The sequence below is a fragment of the Phalaenopsis equestris genome, unplaced genomic scaffold (assembly GCF_001263595.1).
Source record: "Phalaenopsis equestris unplaced genomic scaffold, ASM126359v1 Scaffold000203, whole genome shotgun sequence".
Lineage (NCBI taxonomy): Eukaryota > Viridiplantae > Streptophyta > Magnoliopsida > Asparagales > Orchidaceae > Phalaenopsis > Phalaenopsis equestris.
Window position 1 is genome coordinate 2,729,593 of NW_018164645.1, and position 18,521 is coordinate 2,748,113.

The 18,521-nt window shown below is 34.9% G+C and overlaps 1 protein-coding gene and 1 pseudogene across 1 annotated transcript in view; one reads left to right on the top strand and one right to left on the bottom strand.

The window, feature by feature from the left end:
• Positions 1-11,898, top strand: part of LOC110022889 (SART-1 family protein DOT2) — a 33,272-nt gene extending 21,374 nt beyond the window's left edge. Inside the window, exons 10-12 of the mRNA XM_020722029.1 lie at positions 9,767-9,987; positions 10,502-10,586; positions 11,418-11,898. Coding sequence (XP_020577688.1) covers positions 9,767-9,987; positions 10,502-10,586; positions 11,418-11,498 — 387 coding nt within the window. The 3' untranslated portion in view covers positions 11,499-11,898. The remainder of the gene's footprint in view (positions 1-9,766; positions 9,988-10,501; positions 10,587-11,417) is intronic.
• A 4,485-nt stretch (positions 11,899-16,383) lies between these two features.
• LOC110022974 lies at positions 16,384-17,653 on the bottom strand (annotated as a pseudogene).
• Between the last annotated feature and the right edge of the window lie 868 nt (positions 17,654-18,521).

Below are 18,521 nucleotides of genomic sequence, written 5' to 3' on the forward strand. Positions count from 1 at the left end.
GAAAGGTCTTCGACATTAAGAACTGTGACTTAAAGTTCTCTTCTATCAAGAACCACAACTAGTCAACCTTATAAAGTAGTTGAGATTCTCTATGGAATTAATTTTGCAAATACACTTAGAATCTGAAGGAAATATTTTGAAATTTCATGGCAAATCATAAAAGAAAATATAAATAGAAAAAAGGTCATATAAAATAGTAGGGACGTGCATACACATATTAAATGGGAGAAGGTAACACCAAAGAATCTCCTGTTGAATTTCAGAAAGAAGTAGAAAATTTGAAAAATTTGCTGATATTACTAGGAAGAGTACCATTGGATGGTGCTTGTTCCTAGTACTTTTTGATATTACCTCCTCTTTTAAAGCTCCAATAGTCTTAGAAATACCCATTTTTAATTCTTGCATCATTAATTCACGTGCTACAAGGCATATGACTAAATCATTAGACAAATTTATTTCATAGTCATTTTGTCTAAGTCTAATAATTATAAATTAAACATTGTTGGGGGATGCTTATAAACATATATGTATTTTGACTATGATCGATTGAGGACATTCTTATAAACATATCACTCGCACTCAAAAACGTACTCAATGAAAGTTATTCATCAACTTCTTATCAGCCAACGAACAAGGAAGCTTTTCTTATTTTAAAAACCTTTAATTCTTTCAAAAAAAAAAAAAGGCTCAACACTTGTCTTGGTCAGGTTTCTTTTTTTTATTAAAAAACAATTTTTAAGAATTTTATTATAAGTTTGTAAATATTTTTAAAAGTGTGCTTCACGTGAAAAGCGAAGCTAAGTGCTTAAAGTTTGCTTCTTTTCACTGAAGCGTGCTTCAAAATGCTGAAGCCCGTTTGGTCGTTCATGGTTTAGCAAGAGTAAATAAAGGCTTTGGTTTGGTGTTCGAAGGAGCACACAATCATGTTTGAGAGTTTGAGGAGCACAAGGGCGCTGAGCTTCGTCTTCAACTTTGGTCTAGATTTCGAAGCACGCTTCAAACGTTGCGATTTTCCTTCGATATTATCCTAGACTTTAATTTAGCTAACTCAATTCCTATGCATTTACATATGTAATACCTTAACTTCAATTTCTACATATTATATTTGGGTGTCAGATAGGTAAATACATAGAAATTGGGTAGTATTATGTAAATACCCCTTTCTTAGGAATTAGGGTGAACCGAAAAATATTTAGATTTTTGAGCAAATTTTGATTAATACCAAAACATTTTACTTCAAATTTTAATTTTCAAAAGAAATAAATATTTTCGCTCACTATTTGCCTTCAAGGTAGGTATTGTACTGTCTTTTTTATTTTATATAAACATTTAAGTTATACTTTATGTTTTATAATTGTTCATGAATGTATTTATAGAATAATAGTTTTGCATAAATATGAGCACTTTGGTTATAAAAGTGCCGCTTTGTTCTGCGGTTCGCACTTTGAAGCAAAAAGAAGGCTTTGCGCATTGCATTTTGTGCTTTGGTAACACTAATTTTTTGGTAATGGGTAAAATACTAATGTACCTATTTTTAAGGTGTGACACAAGAGCTCTATTAGAAGATATCAAAAGATTTATTTGAAGATATGGAACAAATTTTCAATTTATTATGCTGCCTTTCTTTTTTTTTATATATTTTCTAGTTTATACCTTTCATTATTATCTTTTGGGTGTTATTAGGGAAGATTTGGATATTATATTTTTCCTTTCTTATGCCCTTATCGTGCCTTTCCTATACCCTTGTATCATGTATTTATACTATTTTTACTGCTCAATAAGATTATTCTGCTCTATTCTCAAATCTAACTTGGTATCAGAGCCATGGTTCTAACTCTAGCCTCCGCAGCAACGCTTCACTAGCCGCCGACCACTTGGAATCCCTACAAGGATTCCGCTGCTTGCCACCTGCAGGCAGCCTCCAGCCGGCTCTCCTTTTATCAGATCTTTCTCCAGTTAGCTGGATCTACCTCCAGCTGGCCGGATTTGTCTTCAAGCAACCAGATCTTCCTCGTGAAGAATCTTCTAGCCATCGGACCTTCCTCTAACTGGCTCGGTCTCTCTCCAAGGTTGTTGGAACTCCTCCCTGAGGCCATATCTATTCCCTACAAGACCCACCGTAGCTGATTTTGTCTTCTACAGCCAGAAACTTCCTATGTTCCGGCAACCCAACATCACCTTTGGCTCATTCTGAATCATGACTGACTCCTCAATTACCAAGCTTATTTCTGACGGTGTATTTTAGTCCATTGGAGGATCAACACCAACCTCAATCCCTCCACAGACAGAAGGCCCGGAAAACCTCATGAACTTCTTGATCACTGCTCATAAACTTAACGACTTTCATTTTCTCCAATGATCCAAAGTCGTGTCATTGTTCGTCAAAGGACGTGAGAAGTTTGGTTATCTCACAGGGATGATTCACAAACCTTTGAAAACTGATCCGGAGTATGGAGCCTCGGAAGTAGAGAATTTCATGGTCATGTCTTGACTGATCAAATCCATGGATACTACGATTGTTCGTTTGTATCTGTCTGCAAGTGCACTATGGACGACAGTCCGGGATACTTACTCGGACATAGGAAATTCAAAACACCTTTATGAGGTTTTCAAGAAGATCCACGAGGGGAAATAAGGATCAAGGATCGTGACCCAATACTACAATGACTTAGTGACCTAATGGATGAAATGTCATATCTACTATGACTACACATGTGATTCTCTGGCTGATCTTTTCATCTTCCAAAAAATTTTGGAAAAAGATCATGTGTTACAATTCCTGACTGTTCTAAGAAAGGATCTTGACGAAGTCCGGAATTGTATTCTTGGTCGGGATCTTTTCCTTCAACTCGAGCTACATTCACCAAGGTGAGCCGCGAAGAAATTTGGAGACTTGTCATGCTTAACACTGTCACTTCTTCAGTCGAACTGTCCTCCTTCGTCTCTAATAGTGCTCGACCCTCTTCCACGTCATCACCGACGAATCACTCCATTTGTGATTATTGTCACAAACTCAAACATACTCTTGACAAATGTTGGATGCTCCACGGAAAACCAACGAATAAACCTTCAGCTAAATCCTCCGCAGCTTAGGTCTCGCTACGACCTCAGAAGCCACGAGAGTACTACCGGCTTCACTCCCACTCAAAACATCTCAGAATTACCTGACTCCATTAAGAGTCAGATGAAGCACTTGATCGAACAACTTAGATCTAGTTAATTCTCTTCCGACTCGTCGATTTCTTATGTTCGTCAAAGTAACATTTCGATGGAACTCACTTTTTTGCTTATATTATGTGGATTATTGATTCAAGTGCAACAAACCATATTACCGGATGTTCTCAAGCTTTCTCAACATATGCTTTGTGCTCTGAAAGAGATACCGTTAAAATTGTTGACAACAATTGTTTCATTGCGGTTAAAGGGTCCGTTGTTCTAATAGCAGACATGACTTAAGAATCTGTGCTTTATTTGCTTTCATTAAAATGTAACATTTTGTCAATCAGTAAGTTGATATACGACCTTGATTGTGTTGTTCGTTTTTCTCATGATGTTTGTGTCTTTCAAGATTGTTGTTTCGAGAGGATGATTGAAACTGCTAAGCGGGTAGTCGGGCTATAATTTTTCTAAGGGAAAAACATGGTTGGCAAGGTCTCTCCATTCAATAGTTGTAGTCTTTCCCAGTCCATTTAATGTTTTGTTATGCTTTTGCACTATCATCCCAGTTGTCAATACTTCAAACAATTGTATTTTTGATGTTTAATAATAAAAAGTTTTCTAGTTTAAAATGTGAGATTTGTCAGTTAGTTGAACATCATCAAGTTCCACATCCACCACACTTTTAAACACCTACATCTTTTTCACTAATTCATAATGACTTATGGAAACGCTTAACTACACCAATAAATGGTGGTTCTTTATTTTGATTAATGATCAAACTCGAATGACGCGAGTCTATCTTAAAAAATAAATCTAAAATTACTGTTACCTTAAAAAATTATCATTCCTTCATGTTGACCTAATTCAAATCATCATTTTTTAAGTCCTTCGGACTAACAATGGCCGTGATTTTTTTAATTCTATATCAGGGGATTTTTTAAAGGACATTTTCCTTCACATCTCTTGTACGGTTACTCTTCAACAAAATGTAGGAAGTCGAGAGATAAAGCCAGCACCTTAGTGAAGTTGCCTACTCCATTATGTTTCAGTCGAATGTCCCGAAACGGTTTTAGAATGATGTCATATTTAACGCCTCATATCTCACAATAGAGTCCCCAGAAAAAAAAAAAAAATCATAAATTTCAAACCTTGTTAGCAGTCTTAAGATTTTGTTTTCTTACTAATCGGTTCTTTTCCACTTTAGATCCCAAAATATTTGGGTGCACGACATTTGTTCGAAGCACTGCCCCAACTCGTAGTAAACTTAATCTCCTGTTAGTCAAGTGTATCTTCCTTGAACATTCTGCCACTCAAAAGGGCTATCGGTGCCTCGATCTTATCACAAATAAATTCTATGTGACTGCCAATGTCTCATTCTTTGAAAGTGTTCCCTACTAGGGCTGTAAACGAGCCGAGCTTGAACGAGCTCAGGCTTGGCTCGTGTTCGGCTTGTTCGAAATAGCTCGTGTTCGAAATCGGCTCGTGCTCGAAATCGGCTCGTGAACAGTGTGTTCGTGTTCGGCTCGATTTAAATATTTGTGTTTGTGTTCGGTTCGAAATTTGCTCGTTAAACTAAAATTGAGAAAAGTAGATGTAAAGTGTGAGATTCGAACCTGGATCAAATCTATACAAAAAAAGACACTAACCACATTGTCATATGAGATATTATGATTTAAACTTAAACATAAATATATATAATATACTATTATATAAATAATATATGTAATATATTGTTATATAAAAAGTTATATAAATTTTTTTTTTGAGCCATTTCAAGCCAAATACGAGCAAACAAACTGTTGTTCGTGTTTGACTCGTTTACATTTCGAGCTTAAAAATTTGTTCGTGTTCGGCTCGTTAGGCTTAACGAACAAGCTGAACACGAGCTGCTTAACGAGCCGAACACGAGCTGTTCAAGAACAACGAGCCAAATTGACAGCCCTATTCCCTACTTTCCCAACGCTGCTTCAAGTGGGGGGAGATAGATTTTTTGGACACTACTCCTTTTCTAACTCTATTGGATATGTCATCTACTCCAGCCATTGCTTTCGAGGAACCAACAGTTTCACTGGATTCACCATCTACCAGACTAACATCCCATCCACCCACTCTCCGTGTCTATACCCGACACATCAAACCCTCGGTTGAGATTTGTCTCAATTCCCCTACTCTTGAGCCCGCTACCTCTTTATAGGACTTGGAATCTGCCCCAACCAACATCTTCGACACTACACTTGCGGAGATTGCTCCTACTACTTCGAATGAGGAGGTGAGTTCTACCATTGAGGTACACAATCAGGTATGCCCTTTTTATTTCATGACAAAATATGCCTCATTCCACAGCTTGTCGCCAACTTGTAAAGCATTTGCCACTTCTTTGATGGATCGTCTTCCATCTACTGCTGTGGAAGTATTGGTCGACCCTTCCTAGAAGGCTGCAACAATGGATGAAGTGAATGCCCTTCGGCGAAATCATATGTGGGATGTTGTTGATCTTCCTTGGGAAAAGAAATTTTTTGTTTGCCAGTGGATCTTCAACGTCAAATTTAACTCTGACGTAACCTTTGAATGCAATAAAACACGGTCAGTCACCAAAGGCTATTCACAAACCTATGGAGTTGACTTTGAGGAGATTTTTATTCGGTTGTGAAATTGAACACCATTAAGGTTTTATTAACCCTTGCTATGAATCTAGATTGGATCTTACTCCAACTAGATGTTAAGAGTGCCTTAACGACGATCTCATGGAGTTGTATGGGTCTTTATTTCTTGGTTTTGAATCTACTTCTTTCCAGGAACAAGTGTGTCGACTGCAGAAGTCCCTCTTGGGACTGAAGCAATCCCCTCATGCCTGGTTTGACAAGTTCATGCAGGTGTTAGTGAGCCATGGGTTCTCTCTGGCCTAATCAGATCATATTCTATAATTTCGACATTCCTCTAATTAAAAAATGACCATCATCGTCGTCTATGTTGACGATATTGCACTCATAGGTAATGATATGCCAATCTTGGAACCCCTTAAAGGCATCATCGCCACATTCTTTGAAATGAAGGACTGAGTCTCTCCAATACTTTTTAGGCATCAAAGTTGCTCGGTTCTCTTAGGGCATTTGCCTTTCCTAACGCAAATATGTGATGGATCTATTAACAAAGATTAATCTTTTACTTTGCAAACTAGTGGCTGTTCCAATGGACCCCAATGAGAAATTAGCTAATGTTCTCAATGTTGTTTCTATGAACATGACACTATCAACGCCTTGTGCAGAAACTCATTTATCTGGCCTATACGCGCCTCGATATTTGCCACACGGTAGGTATTGTAAGTTTGTTCATGCATGATCCATATGAGCACCATTTCACAGCTGTTCACCTGATCTACTACTACTTAAAAGGCACACCGGGCTTACGTTTGTTTTTCTCATGCCACACCTTTCGTTTTATTGCAGTTTATACTGATGCTGATTAGGTCGGGTCCGTCAATGTTCGGCGATCTACCTTGGGTCATTGCTCATTCGGGAATCTTTGTCACGTGGAAAAGCAAGAATCGTTCGTGGTTGCCCGGAGCGGTGCAAAAGCCGAGTTTTGTTCAATGTCCTTAAGAATCTGTGAAACTTTGCGAATTACGTATGCCGGTTTCTGCTCCTTTACAGTTATTTTGTAATAATAAAGTCATAATTAGCATTGCTATTATCCGATTCAGCATGACCACACCAAGCATGTACAAATTGACCATCACTTCATCAAAAAGAAGCTCAATTTCGGAGAGATTTGTGTTTCATTTATCTCATTCAGTAGTCAACTCGTAGATATCCTCGCAACTAACCTTCCTCGGCCGTTGTTTGATGACTTCAAATCCAAGTTGAATATAATTGACATCTATGCTTCAACTTGATGGAGAGTATTAGAAAATATCAGAAGATTTACCAGAAGATTTTAGAAGATTTTTCTATTTATTTTGTTGTCTTTCATGTTATTTTTTTTAATATGTATTTTCTAGCTTATAATTTTTCTCTTTTATCTTTTGGATGTTATTGGGGAAGATTTGAGTATTATATCTTTCCTTTCCTATACCCTTTTGTCATGCCTTTCCTATACCTTTGTATCATGTATTTATACCACTTTTGTTGCGCATTAAGATTATTCCGCTCCATTCTCAAATCTAACGAGCTCTTATTTCTTTTTCTCTTTCATAATAACATTTTGAGATCATCTTCTATTTCTAATTCCTCTGATGTTTAACAAACTATCCTTTTTCGATGATTGTACGAGTGTGTTTTTAATCTTTTTACCGAAATTTAAAAGCACCATGAGTACCATCTTTCTCACCTTTTTTATAATAAATTAAAATATGTTGGTATTGAAATAAAGTGTCAATTATTGACATTCGTGCGTTATCCGCAAAATTTATTCAATTAAGTGCAATGTTAACAATGAACTACAAACATGATATCACGTGAAATCGACTTCATAACTCAATCACAGTAAGATTTATTCAATTGTTGTCGATCTCACAAAAAAAAAGGCCGAACTACATCAATGTATCTGAAAGCATCAAAATTATCTTAAAAGGGAATTCAAGTTGTTAAAATTATCACCTGAGATGCAGACAAAAAATTATTGTCTAGATGAGAATGAGAAGATGCATAGATGACCTAAATTCACACTACAAAATCTTTGACATGTGCACAAAGCAATAGATTTTTGTGGGGCTATTGACATAATGAAATTTAAAAAATGTATTTATATTTATATTTATATTATTAAAATTAGATAATTTTTTTTGATAAGTTAAAAGTTAAATCTAGAATATTTGAAAAATTGTGCGAATATTCTAAGGATCATGCTTATCAACGATAAACATTTGAACTGTTTGGCGCACACTCTTACAAGTACATTGATAAGCATGCATTTCCTTTAGAAGTGTATCTGCTATTAGAAAGAAAAAAAATTTGTATGCTCAAATAAGCACGATTCTATTCAAACAAAAATAAAAATTGTGGCAACTTCAAACAATACGTATATTGTTCAATAAATTTATAACTTTAAATTATCACTTCGAGGAGCATGCAATTACTTCATCTAACATGCCAAACTTCCTGTAAGATACATGATTTTCTAAACAATAATACTCAAATGTATTTTAATAAGTGTGAAGTTATTCCGATCATAATGAGGATAATTTTAGAAGTTGTTTTCCTAAAGAAGATCTGAATTCAAAACATTTTATTTAAAAAATTGTGCAATTATTTTGAAGAATAGACTTTCATATTCAAAAATCATTTATATTTACATGTTCTCCAATAAATATGTTGAGCATTTGGATTTGAAGAATGCAGCTAGGACTAAAAATAAGATAAATTTAAGTTTTCTTGACTAAAGCTGTTATAATCCATCAGTGTTCAGATCGTTCATTTAAAGAAATTGAAACTTTAATTATTTGGTGATCATCATATTTTTCAAAGACAAATTCTTGATCAATGGAGGAACAATATTACCATTTGTTCAAAAAGATACCAAAGCAAGTGATTGACTCATTTCATAGTAGAAAGAATCGCAAGATATTATTTGATAACATGAATTCCTATTTATCAACGAGCATACAACTGCTCTAAATATTTGCAATTGTCTAAAACATTGTGTATCTTTCAAACTTAAACTTGTCAATATATTAAGTGCATGCTCTTAAGCAAGCAATCTTGCTTATAAGGCGAGATGTAAGTCCCTCCCTTTTGAAGTTTGATCATTTGTTCCCCAAGAATGAAGTTGACTCGACTTTGTTTCATTGATGGATTATTGTGACATCAATTAAAAAACTAGATATTTTTATTTTTTTTTACTTTCCACATGATCAAGTATCTTGACCATTGAAAAGATAAAGTTGATAACTCGAACTCAAGATTGAATCTCACAAAAGATTTTCTCTTACTTTTACATATGATCTTCAATGTCTCTTCAATGTCTTTTGGAGAATTTTCATTGCTTAAATAAAATGTGAATCCCAACTCCAAATGTGATATTCATTTGCAAGTTCTATCTATACAATCCAATCATTTACATACAGGGTAGATTCAACAAGGTTTATAATGCAGTGGATCCCCAAATAAATTTAAATAATATTTTGTTTATGAACCTAATCTTTTGTCAGCAAGTAACCAAAGTTGAGAAGGTCGAACCTGAAAAATTCAATAATACAAAATGCTCTTGCAATTTGTGTGATTTCTGCACATCATAATCGAAGTGAGTACTTTTCAAAATCAAACTTCTAAATTGCAAATGCAAATGAAGTAAACAATATATCTCGATGATGATCATGTTAAAGGAAATTTCAATCAGACAAAATCATATTTTTGAAATTCTCTAAATCTTTATGCACCTAATTTTTGCACGAAACTAAAAAAATCACAAAAAATATTTTGAAATTTAAAATATTCAAGTGAAATTATTATCATAAGCTAAGCATAAAACACAGTTATTTGGATTTTCTCAAAGGCTTCTTGTTATTTGATATTTTCTTTTTATTATTAGGTTTTGACATTCAAACAGATCTTTTAAATTTTGTGCATGGTACTGAACTCAGCAATTTTACTTTCTTCTTTTTCGTCAACAGATGACGCCAAAGGAGGCCTTCAGGATGCTTTCCCACAAGTTTCATGGTAAAGGGCCTGGAAAGATGAAACAAGAAAAGCGTATGAAGCAATATTTGGAAGATTTAAAGACTAAACAGATGAAAGCCTCGGACACGCCATTATTAGCAATGGAAAAAATGAGAGAAGCTCAATCTAGACTGAAAACCCCTTACCTCGTACTCAGCGGACATGTGAAACCAGGGTAAAACATAGTTTTGCTTTATTCTACATTGCTTGTTTTGAATTACTTGTATTTTAGAAATTATTAACCAAGCATTTTTAATAAGAAATCATTTAAAAACAAGGATTGATAAGAAGCATGAAGTTAGAAAAGTGAATTTAACCGTGAAGATGATGCACAAATTATGTTGGTATTAGTGTTAGGAAGATTCGTAATTAAGTGATAGAAATTTATTTAGCATTAAAGTATAGGAAGCACAAATTTTTTTTTTTTTCCATATGACTTCAATTAGTCTTGAGAAAGAATATGATTAGATTGGGTGTTTGCTTAGGAAAAAAAAAGTTTTTGAAATGTATATGATTATGATTATTTAGCATTAAAGTTTTTGACGGTTTAAGATTCTTTAACGAGAAGATAACATTTATAGGGAAGGATTTGAAACCATATGTTACATTGATAGAAATTTTATGGGAAGATCCGAGCAAAATAGATTTATTTCCTTGAACTAATTCTCTGCATTCTTCTGCTACTGTAGGCAAACCAGTGATCCAAGGAGTGGCTTCGCAACAGTGGAGAAAGACAATCCAGGGAGCTTGACTCCAATGCTCGGGGACAAAAAAGTCTGTATTCATTTATCAATGCAATTTTATAGCATTTTATGTTCATAAGAAGATTTGTGTCACATACAAGTGACTTGTCCAATTAAAGGGCTCATCAAACTGCAATTTTATCTTGATTTTAGAGAACAAGACTTGTTATTATTTACTTGCATTGGACTGCCCATTAAAGCACTACTTCAATTGTGCTTTGATACTCTGAATATTTTTAAACATCGACCCAAACCGGGCTCTCACTATTAAGAGAGTTGTGGGAAAGTCTCAAGATGTTGAGATCATCTTGATCCGTATATTTTAGGGACATTTACATACATACTACGTAATTCTATCTAGCTACATATTTCACACGAAAACTTCCATATCTATACGCACAACACTCAATTCTTTCATATAACACAAAAAATAACACTAACTAGCACCTTTTTAGAAGTCAAATACATATTTTCATGCATAGGTATAGTGCTATAAGTTTATGTTTGATATATGTAAATGCGTAAGAATTGAATGCTATGAATGTAAACTTCTCTATATTTTAATTTTAAAATTCTTCCACGTGGCCCCGTTGCCATTGTTTTGCAAATCGTGAAAGAACCTTGCTTATTTTGAATGAAAAACTTGGTGGGATCAAACTAGCATTTCCATGACTGGTAAGGTTCTCGGTCTTTTGGGGAATTCACGCTCTTGTCTGCCTTATGGTGATTTGATGGCTTACAAAATATCATGTCTTTTATTGAATTCTTTGATCATGATTATAATTGTTTGGACATTTCCTGTTTAAAATTAAATAAAAAAAAAGACTTTTAATGGAAGCAACTCTAATTATGGATTTTGCAGGTTGAGCGTTTTCTTGGTATAAGTAGCAGACAGGACTCTGACAGCATGGGCCCTCCACCAACAAAGAAGCCTAAGATGTAAATCCATGGCAACTCTAGCAGTTCCCTGTAGCAGGAGTATGCTATCTACTACAGGCATTTTGAAGCACAAGGCGCAGCTTTATTGAGGTCAAATTACTCGTCAAGAAGTCTATGTAACTTTTGTTTCTGAAGGGGATTGGCAATTATCTTCGCGAAGGTTCTTTCATATTCTGTAAAGTTCTCAACTCATTGGGAGCTGCAACACTATTATCAGCGAACTAATTTCTTTTTTATAGTTTATTTCTTTAACGATATTATTATGTTCTTTACTCCAGAGAGTGCTTATTGTAACTGTATAGCTTGTGAATTGTGATAACAGGGCAATACCAAGGTCAATATGATTTTTTTTAGTGAAGATAGCCTGTATTTGATTGCTGTAATGATGTAAGCTTGTACTGCTTGCTGGGAGATTGATTAGCTGCTCGAGTATTATTCTAGTAACAAGCTTTGATAACAGTGCAATATCTACGTCAGCGTGATTATCTTTAGATTTTTGAGTTGGGAAGTTGCACGTAAGCGCATTTCATCCCGATAATCTACAAATCGGTAGAGTAGAGAATTCTCGACAGGAAGCTTTAGACTCTGATGTTTGATTAGATTGTTTTTTTTAATTTAAGAGGATCATTCTAGTGTAGTATTTCTGCTGTGTGATTTTTTAGCTTTCATGTGTTAATTTGTGTTGCCTTGCTGTTCTGGCATTCGATAGTAACTGCTGTACATCAGTATATGTAATAATTAATTTTTGAAAAATTTAATAAATTTTGACAACTTAAAATCCATTTCAATTTTTGCACCACTCACATTTCCGAGTTAATTTTATAAGATGATGCGTGTTGAATTAAGCAATTTGATATAAAATACTATATATTAATTATGAATAGATTGGAAGATATAAAATTTAGAAGTTATAAGTTTTATTAAATTAGTTATAGTTAATTAATTCTTAATCTTATGCTAATCAAACATCTTCACCGTAGTTAATCAACATTCTTTCGCCTTTTATTCCTTCGTTCATCGAATAGGGTTAGATGTGAGCTTAAAAAAGTTCTCCCTCATTTTTCTCTCGCGAACTACCCTCTCCCTGTTCGTTTTGTGCATAGCAGTAGTAGAAGGGGTTGTAACCGTTGCTACAGTGCAAGGGAGAGAGTAGCTGTAGGTTGCAGGCAAACCGAGTGGCACCTGGGTTAGTGCATCTCGCTGTCTAGGGCTCCGTGGTGAACAACAATGATACGAATTCTTCTCTCTCGCTATTTTAAGCTTTCAGTTTCTTCCGCACTTTCAAATTGAAGTTTGTCTTATTTTCCGTACTCTTCATTTTTTGGTAACTGTCAAAAGCGCCGATTGTGTGTCGGAAGCGCCGAACGTCTTTTGCAATTTTCCAAAAAGGTTCTAGCACGATATCAGCATGAGTGAAGTGTGGTTGGAGGTGATAGAAAGTGAATTTGATAGTTTTGGAGAAGGATTAGTCGTCGAGAAAGCTGTTTAAGGTATATTTTTGTAAATCATTTCTATTTTTTGGTTAAATTACGTTTTGGCCAAAATATCTTTAAATCTTAAGTTAATTGTGGATTTTATGTTGTTTACTTAGGTGACAGACTCGAGGGGCGTGTGGATATTTACTATAAAGCGATCCTGTAAATTTTAGGTAAATTAATCCTAAATTAGGAAGATTAATTTGATTAATATAAATTGCTTAAATTTAAAAAAAGTTCAATATTATGTTTTATAGGTTGTTGAGCTCTTTAGAAAAGTTATCACAACCTCCAGCTAGATATCAAAGATTAAGAGTTTATCGTGGCAACTGGGATGAGTAATTATATTTCTAAATTTCAGATTATATGTTTGACTTCATATATGCTCTAGTTTAATCAAATCATTCATTTTGTTAGATATAAAAGATATGCACGATAAACATAATAAGAAAAGATGTGCATGCATAAAAGATATGCATTAGATGAATGATTTTTAGATAAACATTATATGTAAGATAGAAATGTAGGAGAGATGCATTATATAAGTAAGAAATATGTATGAGAAATATATTGGTAAAAGATATGCATGAGATTGATATATAAATGATATGAAAATATGTCTAATGATAGTTGTACAATAGAATAAATATGTATGTCAGTAAATGCTTAATGATGCCTCATAATAATATATGTATGAAGAATGAAATAGTTTAGATGTGAATGCTTGCATGTATATGTTCAAAGGAAGATTTCACTCTCTAATGGTACAGACATGGGACGCCAGTGTACGTGCTTGCATAGAGTTTTTCTACAAACCCAGACAATTGTGTTGACTGGATAATATCGGTTAGGGGCAATTAAGAGCTTTTCATCCTTAGACAATTGCGATGTGTAGATCGCTAACAGTTGTGCCGGCGGGAGCCAGCCAGATGGTGATCCTCATAAGGACATATATTTATGTAAAGTATAAAGTAAAATTAATGTTAAGATAAATGCATACAAAATATTAGTGTTTGTTTATTTAGAAAATGTCATTGATGCATGTATTAACATATATCACATTACTTATAAATATAACTCAGATTGCTTATAAACATATGACAGATTGCTTATAAACATATGTCAGATTGCTTAAAAATAAATATGAAAGACCAACATATTATGTGATTTATTATAAACTCACATATATATGATATTTTTTTTCTTGGATTTCTGTAGTTTAGAAATGTAATTACTCTTAGATTATTTTTAGACAACTCATTATATTGCTTTAATATTATTTTTAGGTTTTAAATACTTGAACAAGTTGAATAGAAAAACAGCAGATATATACAGAAGACGAGAACAATAACGAGAAAGATTCAATTTTTATTTTATTAATTTTAATTGTTTTCTTAAGTGGCTCTTTCATGTATTATTTGAATATTAATTTATTAGTGATAAAATTAGAATAACAGAGAATTTCCACCACCCGACCGTCCGTTTCCGTCTTAATTAACTCCAAGCCTCGAGCCAATTCGTGATAGTATAATTATAGTTTTGGTGAATTATATCAATAATAATTAGTTTTTATAATAATTAGTTTTTAGCAGAACTTTAGCAATATAAAATAATAAAACACTAAAAAGGCATAGTATGTGAATCTAATCAATAATACTCATTAAATGTCCTTTATTTTTTAAAATGGACAAACCACCTCGCCAAAATTCTCATAAGAAAATAAAAACCCATTTTTTGGCATTCATTTGAAGCAAGAAATCAATTTTAGTTAATGGTAATGGATACAAATGGAACATAATTGTGGTATAGAGGAAGACTTAAAACAGTGATGTGCACATGTTCGGTTTTTGGACATCAATCATGTTTGTAATAATTATAAGATTCACATGGATATAACTTAATGTTGAGATGCAGTGAAATAAAATGAGGCTGACTTTAAATATGGGCGTAGCTATGTAACATAAACTATGATCAATAATAGCCCAACTTTAGTATCTATTGTATGCATTCAATTAGGATCGAGTGGAGCTTGCTAAGTTTTGGGAATAATGACTATTGATAATGATAAAGTATATTAATGAAATGAAATGAGGTTGACTTCAATAAACTGTAGTATGCCTTCTCAAAGAGCAATTTAAGATGTACATCAGAGGGTTTAAACTGTTGTTAATGTTTACCCATAATAAGGAGAGTAGGGCTCTAGTTGTTGAGTATAAACCTATTGAGGAGCAAAAACTCGAGTAATGGTGAACGCATAAAATTTGGAACACTAGGAGATGATGAGATAAAGGATGAGACAAGATTTAATAGAGGAATGATAGAAAGATATAGAAGATGATGATGGTATTATGAGAAACATGATATCAATAGAGATAAATTTGATAAATAGATGAATTTTAACTCTTATAATTTTTATGAATAAGACCATCTATAGATATTATCTTATTTAATCTTACTATTATTTTATGCTAAATTGTAACATTATGGAATATTTTTTTTTAGCATCTATAAGATTAGTGATTGGCCTTTAACAATAATAACAAATTGAAAAAGAGTTAATGAAAATAGCCACAATCATCACCATGACTAACATTTGTTCTAATGGGAAATTTGAAAACAAACATGAGAAAGGTAGCAGGATTAAGGATAGGGGTGGGGGAGGGGGGAGGGGGGAGGGGGGAGCTTTAGAATAACTAATGCCATACTAGAGAGTTATAGCCTATGTACTTAATGCAGGTGCCTTTGTATGGATAAATATAAAGAAAAATAATGGCAAGAGAACATCTACAATTGATGAGAATATATCATAGTAATACAATCAGTTTTATAATCTGACTCTTTTCATTTGATGACAAAATTTTAGTTTTAAAAAAATAATAAAAATGGGCTTCGTAGCTTCACAGAATTCATCAATTAGTAGTCATTGAATGAAACACATAAAAACACTGAAAAATAACTACAAATGTGCTACTCTCTGTCAACACAATAATTGCTAAATTATATAGTTGTAATAAACATTTACAGAGAATATTTGTAAAATTTATAAAGGGATAATTTTCACATACCACGAGCATCATTTTCTCAATAATTACTGAAGAAAAGTGTATGGCTTTAAAATCAAAGCAAAATATAGTGGTTAAATTACAATAGAGACATAGAACAATATATCATTGTGACAAAAGGTGCTCATGCATTTCATGCCTGGAAATTTATAAAATTGAAGCACATTCAAAATACCCCATAGACCATAGTTCAAGTTTTAGGGTAGAGATATCAAAGCAATCGATCAAACTGGAACTTCAATGGGAAAGTTTAAGGAAAAAATGACAAAAACAAAAAGCAGTTACAAGGATCCAGGAATTGATAACTTTCAACTCCAATAAGCAGCAGTCATGAATGATTTGTTAGGCAAACTCACTTCCTTGAATGGGTTAATATTCTGCTTATCAAAACTTCCTTCTTCCGAGTGACTTGTAGGCTGTGCGCTGTAAGGTAGATCTTCAGTTCCATCACGGTTAGATCCTTGAGCTTTCCATTGTCAGCAAGATCAACCCAATCATAACTTGCAGACTCCTTTAAAGCGACTTCATAAATTGCTTTTCACTTCTTGGATGCCTCAGTGATTGAATCCTTCTTTGCAGCTTCTTCATGATCATGGTTTTCTCCATAGACAACAACTTTAAACTCCTCAATCACACGCACTACGCCCGACCTCCTCATGCCTTCTTCATCATGCAAAGTTTCATCCTTAACATTGGGAACCTCATCTTCGCCCATCGCTAAAGCCTGCAACACTCCATAGTGTCTCTGCAGGGCGGGATTTGAAAATTGACAGACTGAAAAGTCCTTCAAATCTATTCTCTTTAACAAAGCAGAAGCTTTCTTGATTTGACCATATGTCGCCCAAGGTGCGCCTCCAGTATGAATCAGGAGCTCTTCTGGATATCTAATATCACCAGAATATGGGAGATAAATCATATGCATTCCAGGGGGCTCAAGCTGGCCGGATGAGCTGATTATCTCATTCAGCGCCACAAGAGAAACCAGGTGCGGGTGAGATGAACTCCCATAAAATGCAATGCCGAACACTTGAAGACGCAACATCGATTTATGCAAAGCAACGAAAGCATGAGTGCTTCCAACTATTTCCTCATTAGTAGGATATATAAATGTAGATGGCCTTTGATTATGTTATTCCTTTAGGCAATTTAATGGCTTGAAATCTAGAAGATGAAGATGGCCATCGAAAACCTTCTTTATTTCTGCTAACGCTTCCACAGTAAACTTCACAATTTCACCATTGAACTCCTGAAAACGCATGTGTGGCTGCTGGTGAACCAAAGCGCCTGTGTCAGCACAAATGAACGATCTCTCAGTCTTCAAAAGGGGAAAAATTTGGGTACATAAGTGCGTGCGATAGCCAATCAGAGGAAAAACCCCCCTTATCCTTATCCTCCATTACATTCTTCCCTCACAGTAGCAAAAACCCTAACCTTCAAAAGGAATACGATGGAGGAACCTTAGCGGCGTGAATCCCTTCTTTCGAGCGCGAATCCCTTTTTTCGAATAATACGATTTCTTACTGTGATTTTTTAATTTTTACTAGGGTAAATAGGTTATAAGGAGTTACTTGAGGGTTACATCGCAGTTATATTAACATTACATGCGCATTTCCAGTGTACATGGACATTATAATCGGGTTACACGAACATTACATTCGGGTTACACGCGTGGTACAGTCTCTAGGTTACACCGGTGTTACATGTAATGTACATCCAATGTACATCCTGATGAGTGACTGCGGAGTTACAGGGACGTTACCGCGGAACTTACACCAGGGTTACATCCAGTATACACGTGCAGTCGGATGTTACACCGGATGTACAACAAGAGTACACGCAAATTACAGGGGCGTTACCGCGGAACTTACACTGGGGTTACATCCAGTGTACACGCGCAGTCGGATTTTACACCGGATGTACAATAAGAGTACATGCGGATTATAGGGGCGTTATCGCGGAACTTACACCGGGGTTACATCCTTTGTACATCGCAGAGATTACACCGAGGTTATATAGGGCTTATAAGCGCGATACAGGAGGGTGACAGCGGAGATTACACTGGATTTACATGGGGATTACAAGCTCGTTACAGGGGGTGGACAACGGAGATTACATCTGGATTACATGGAGGTTACAATAACGGGTCGGGTCGACAGGTCACGCACAGTAAAAATTATATTTGTATTATGGTGGGGCCGACAAAGCTGATGTGTCTTCATCTGATTGGCTATCGCACGCAGCGCGCGTCTTATATACCCAATTTTTTTCCCAAAAACAGGGAAAAATTTGGGTACATAAGATGCACGCAGCGCTGCGTGCGATAGCGAATCACCGGATGACACGTCGGTTTAGTCGGCCCCACCGCTATAAAAATATACTTCTTACCGTGCGTGACCCGTCGACCCGACCCGTCATTGTAACCTCCATGTAATCCCGATGTAAACTCCGCTGTCCACCCCATGTACCGCGCGTGTAAGCCCCATGTAATCC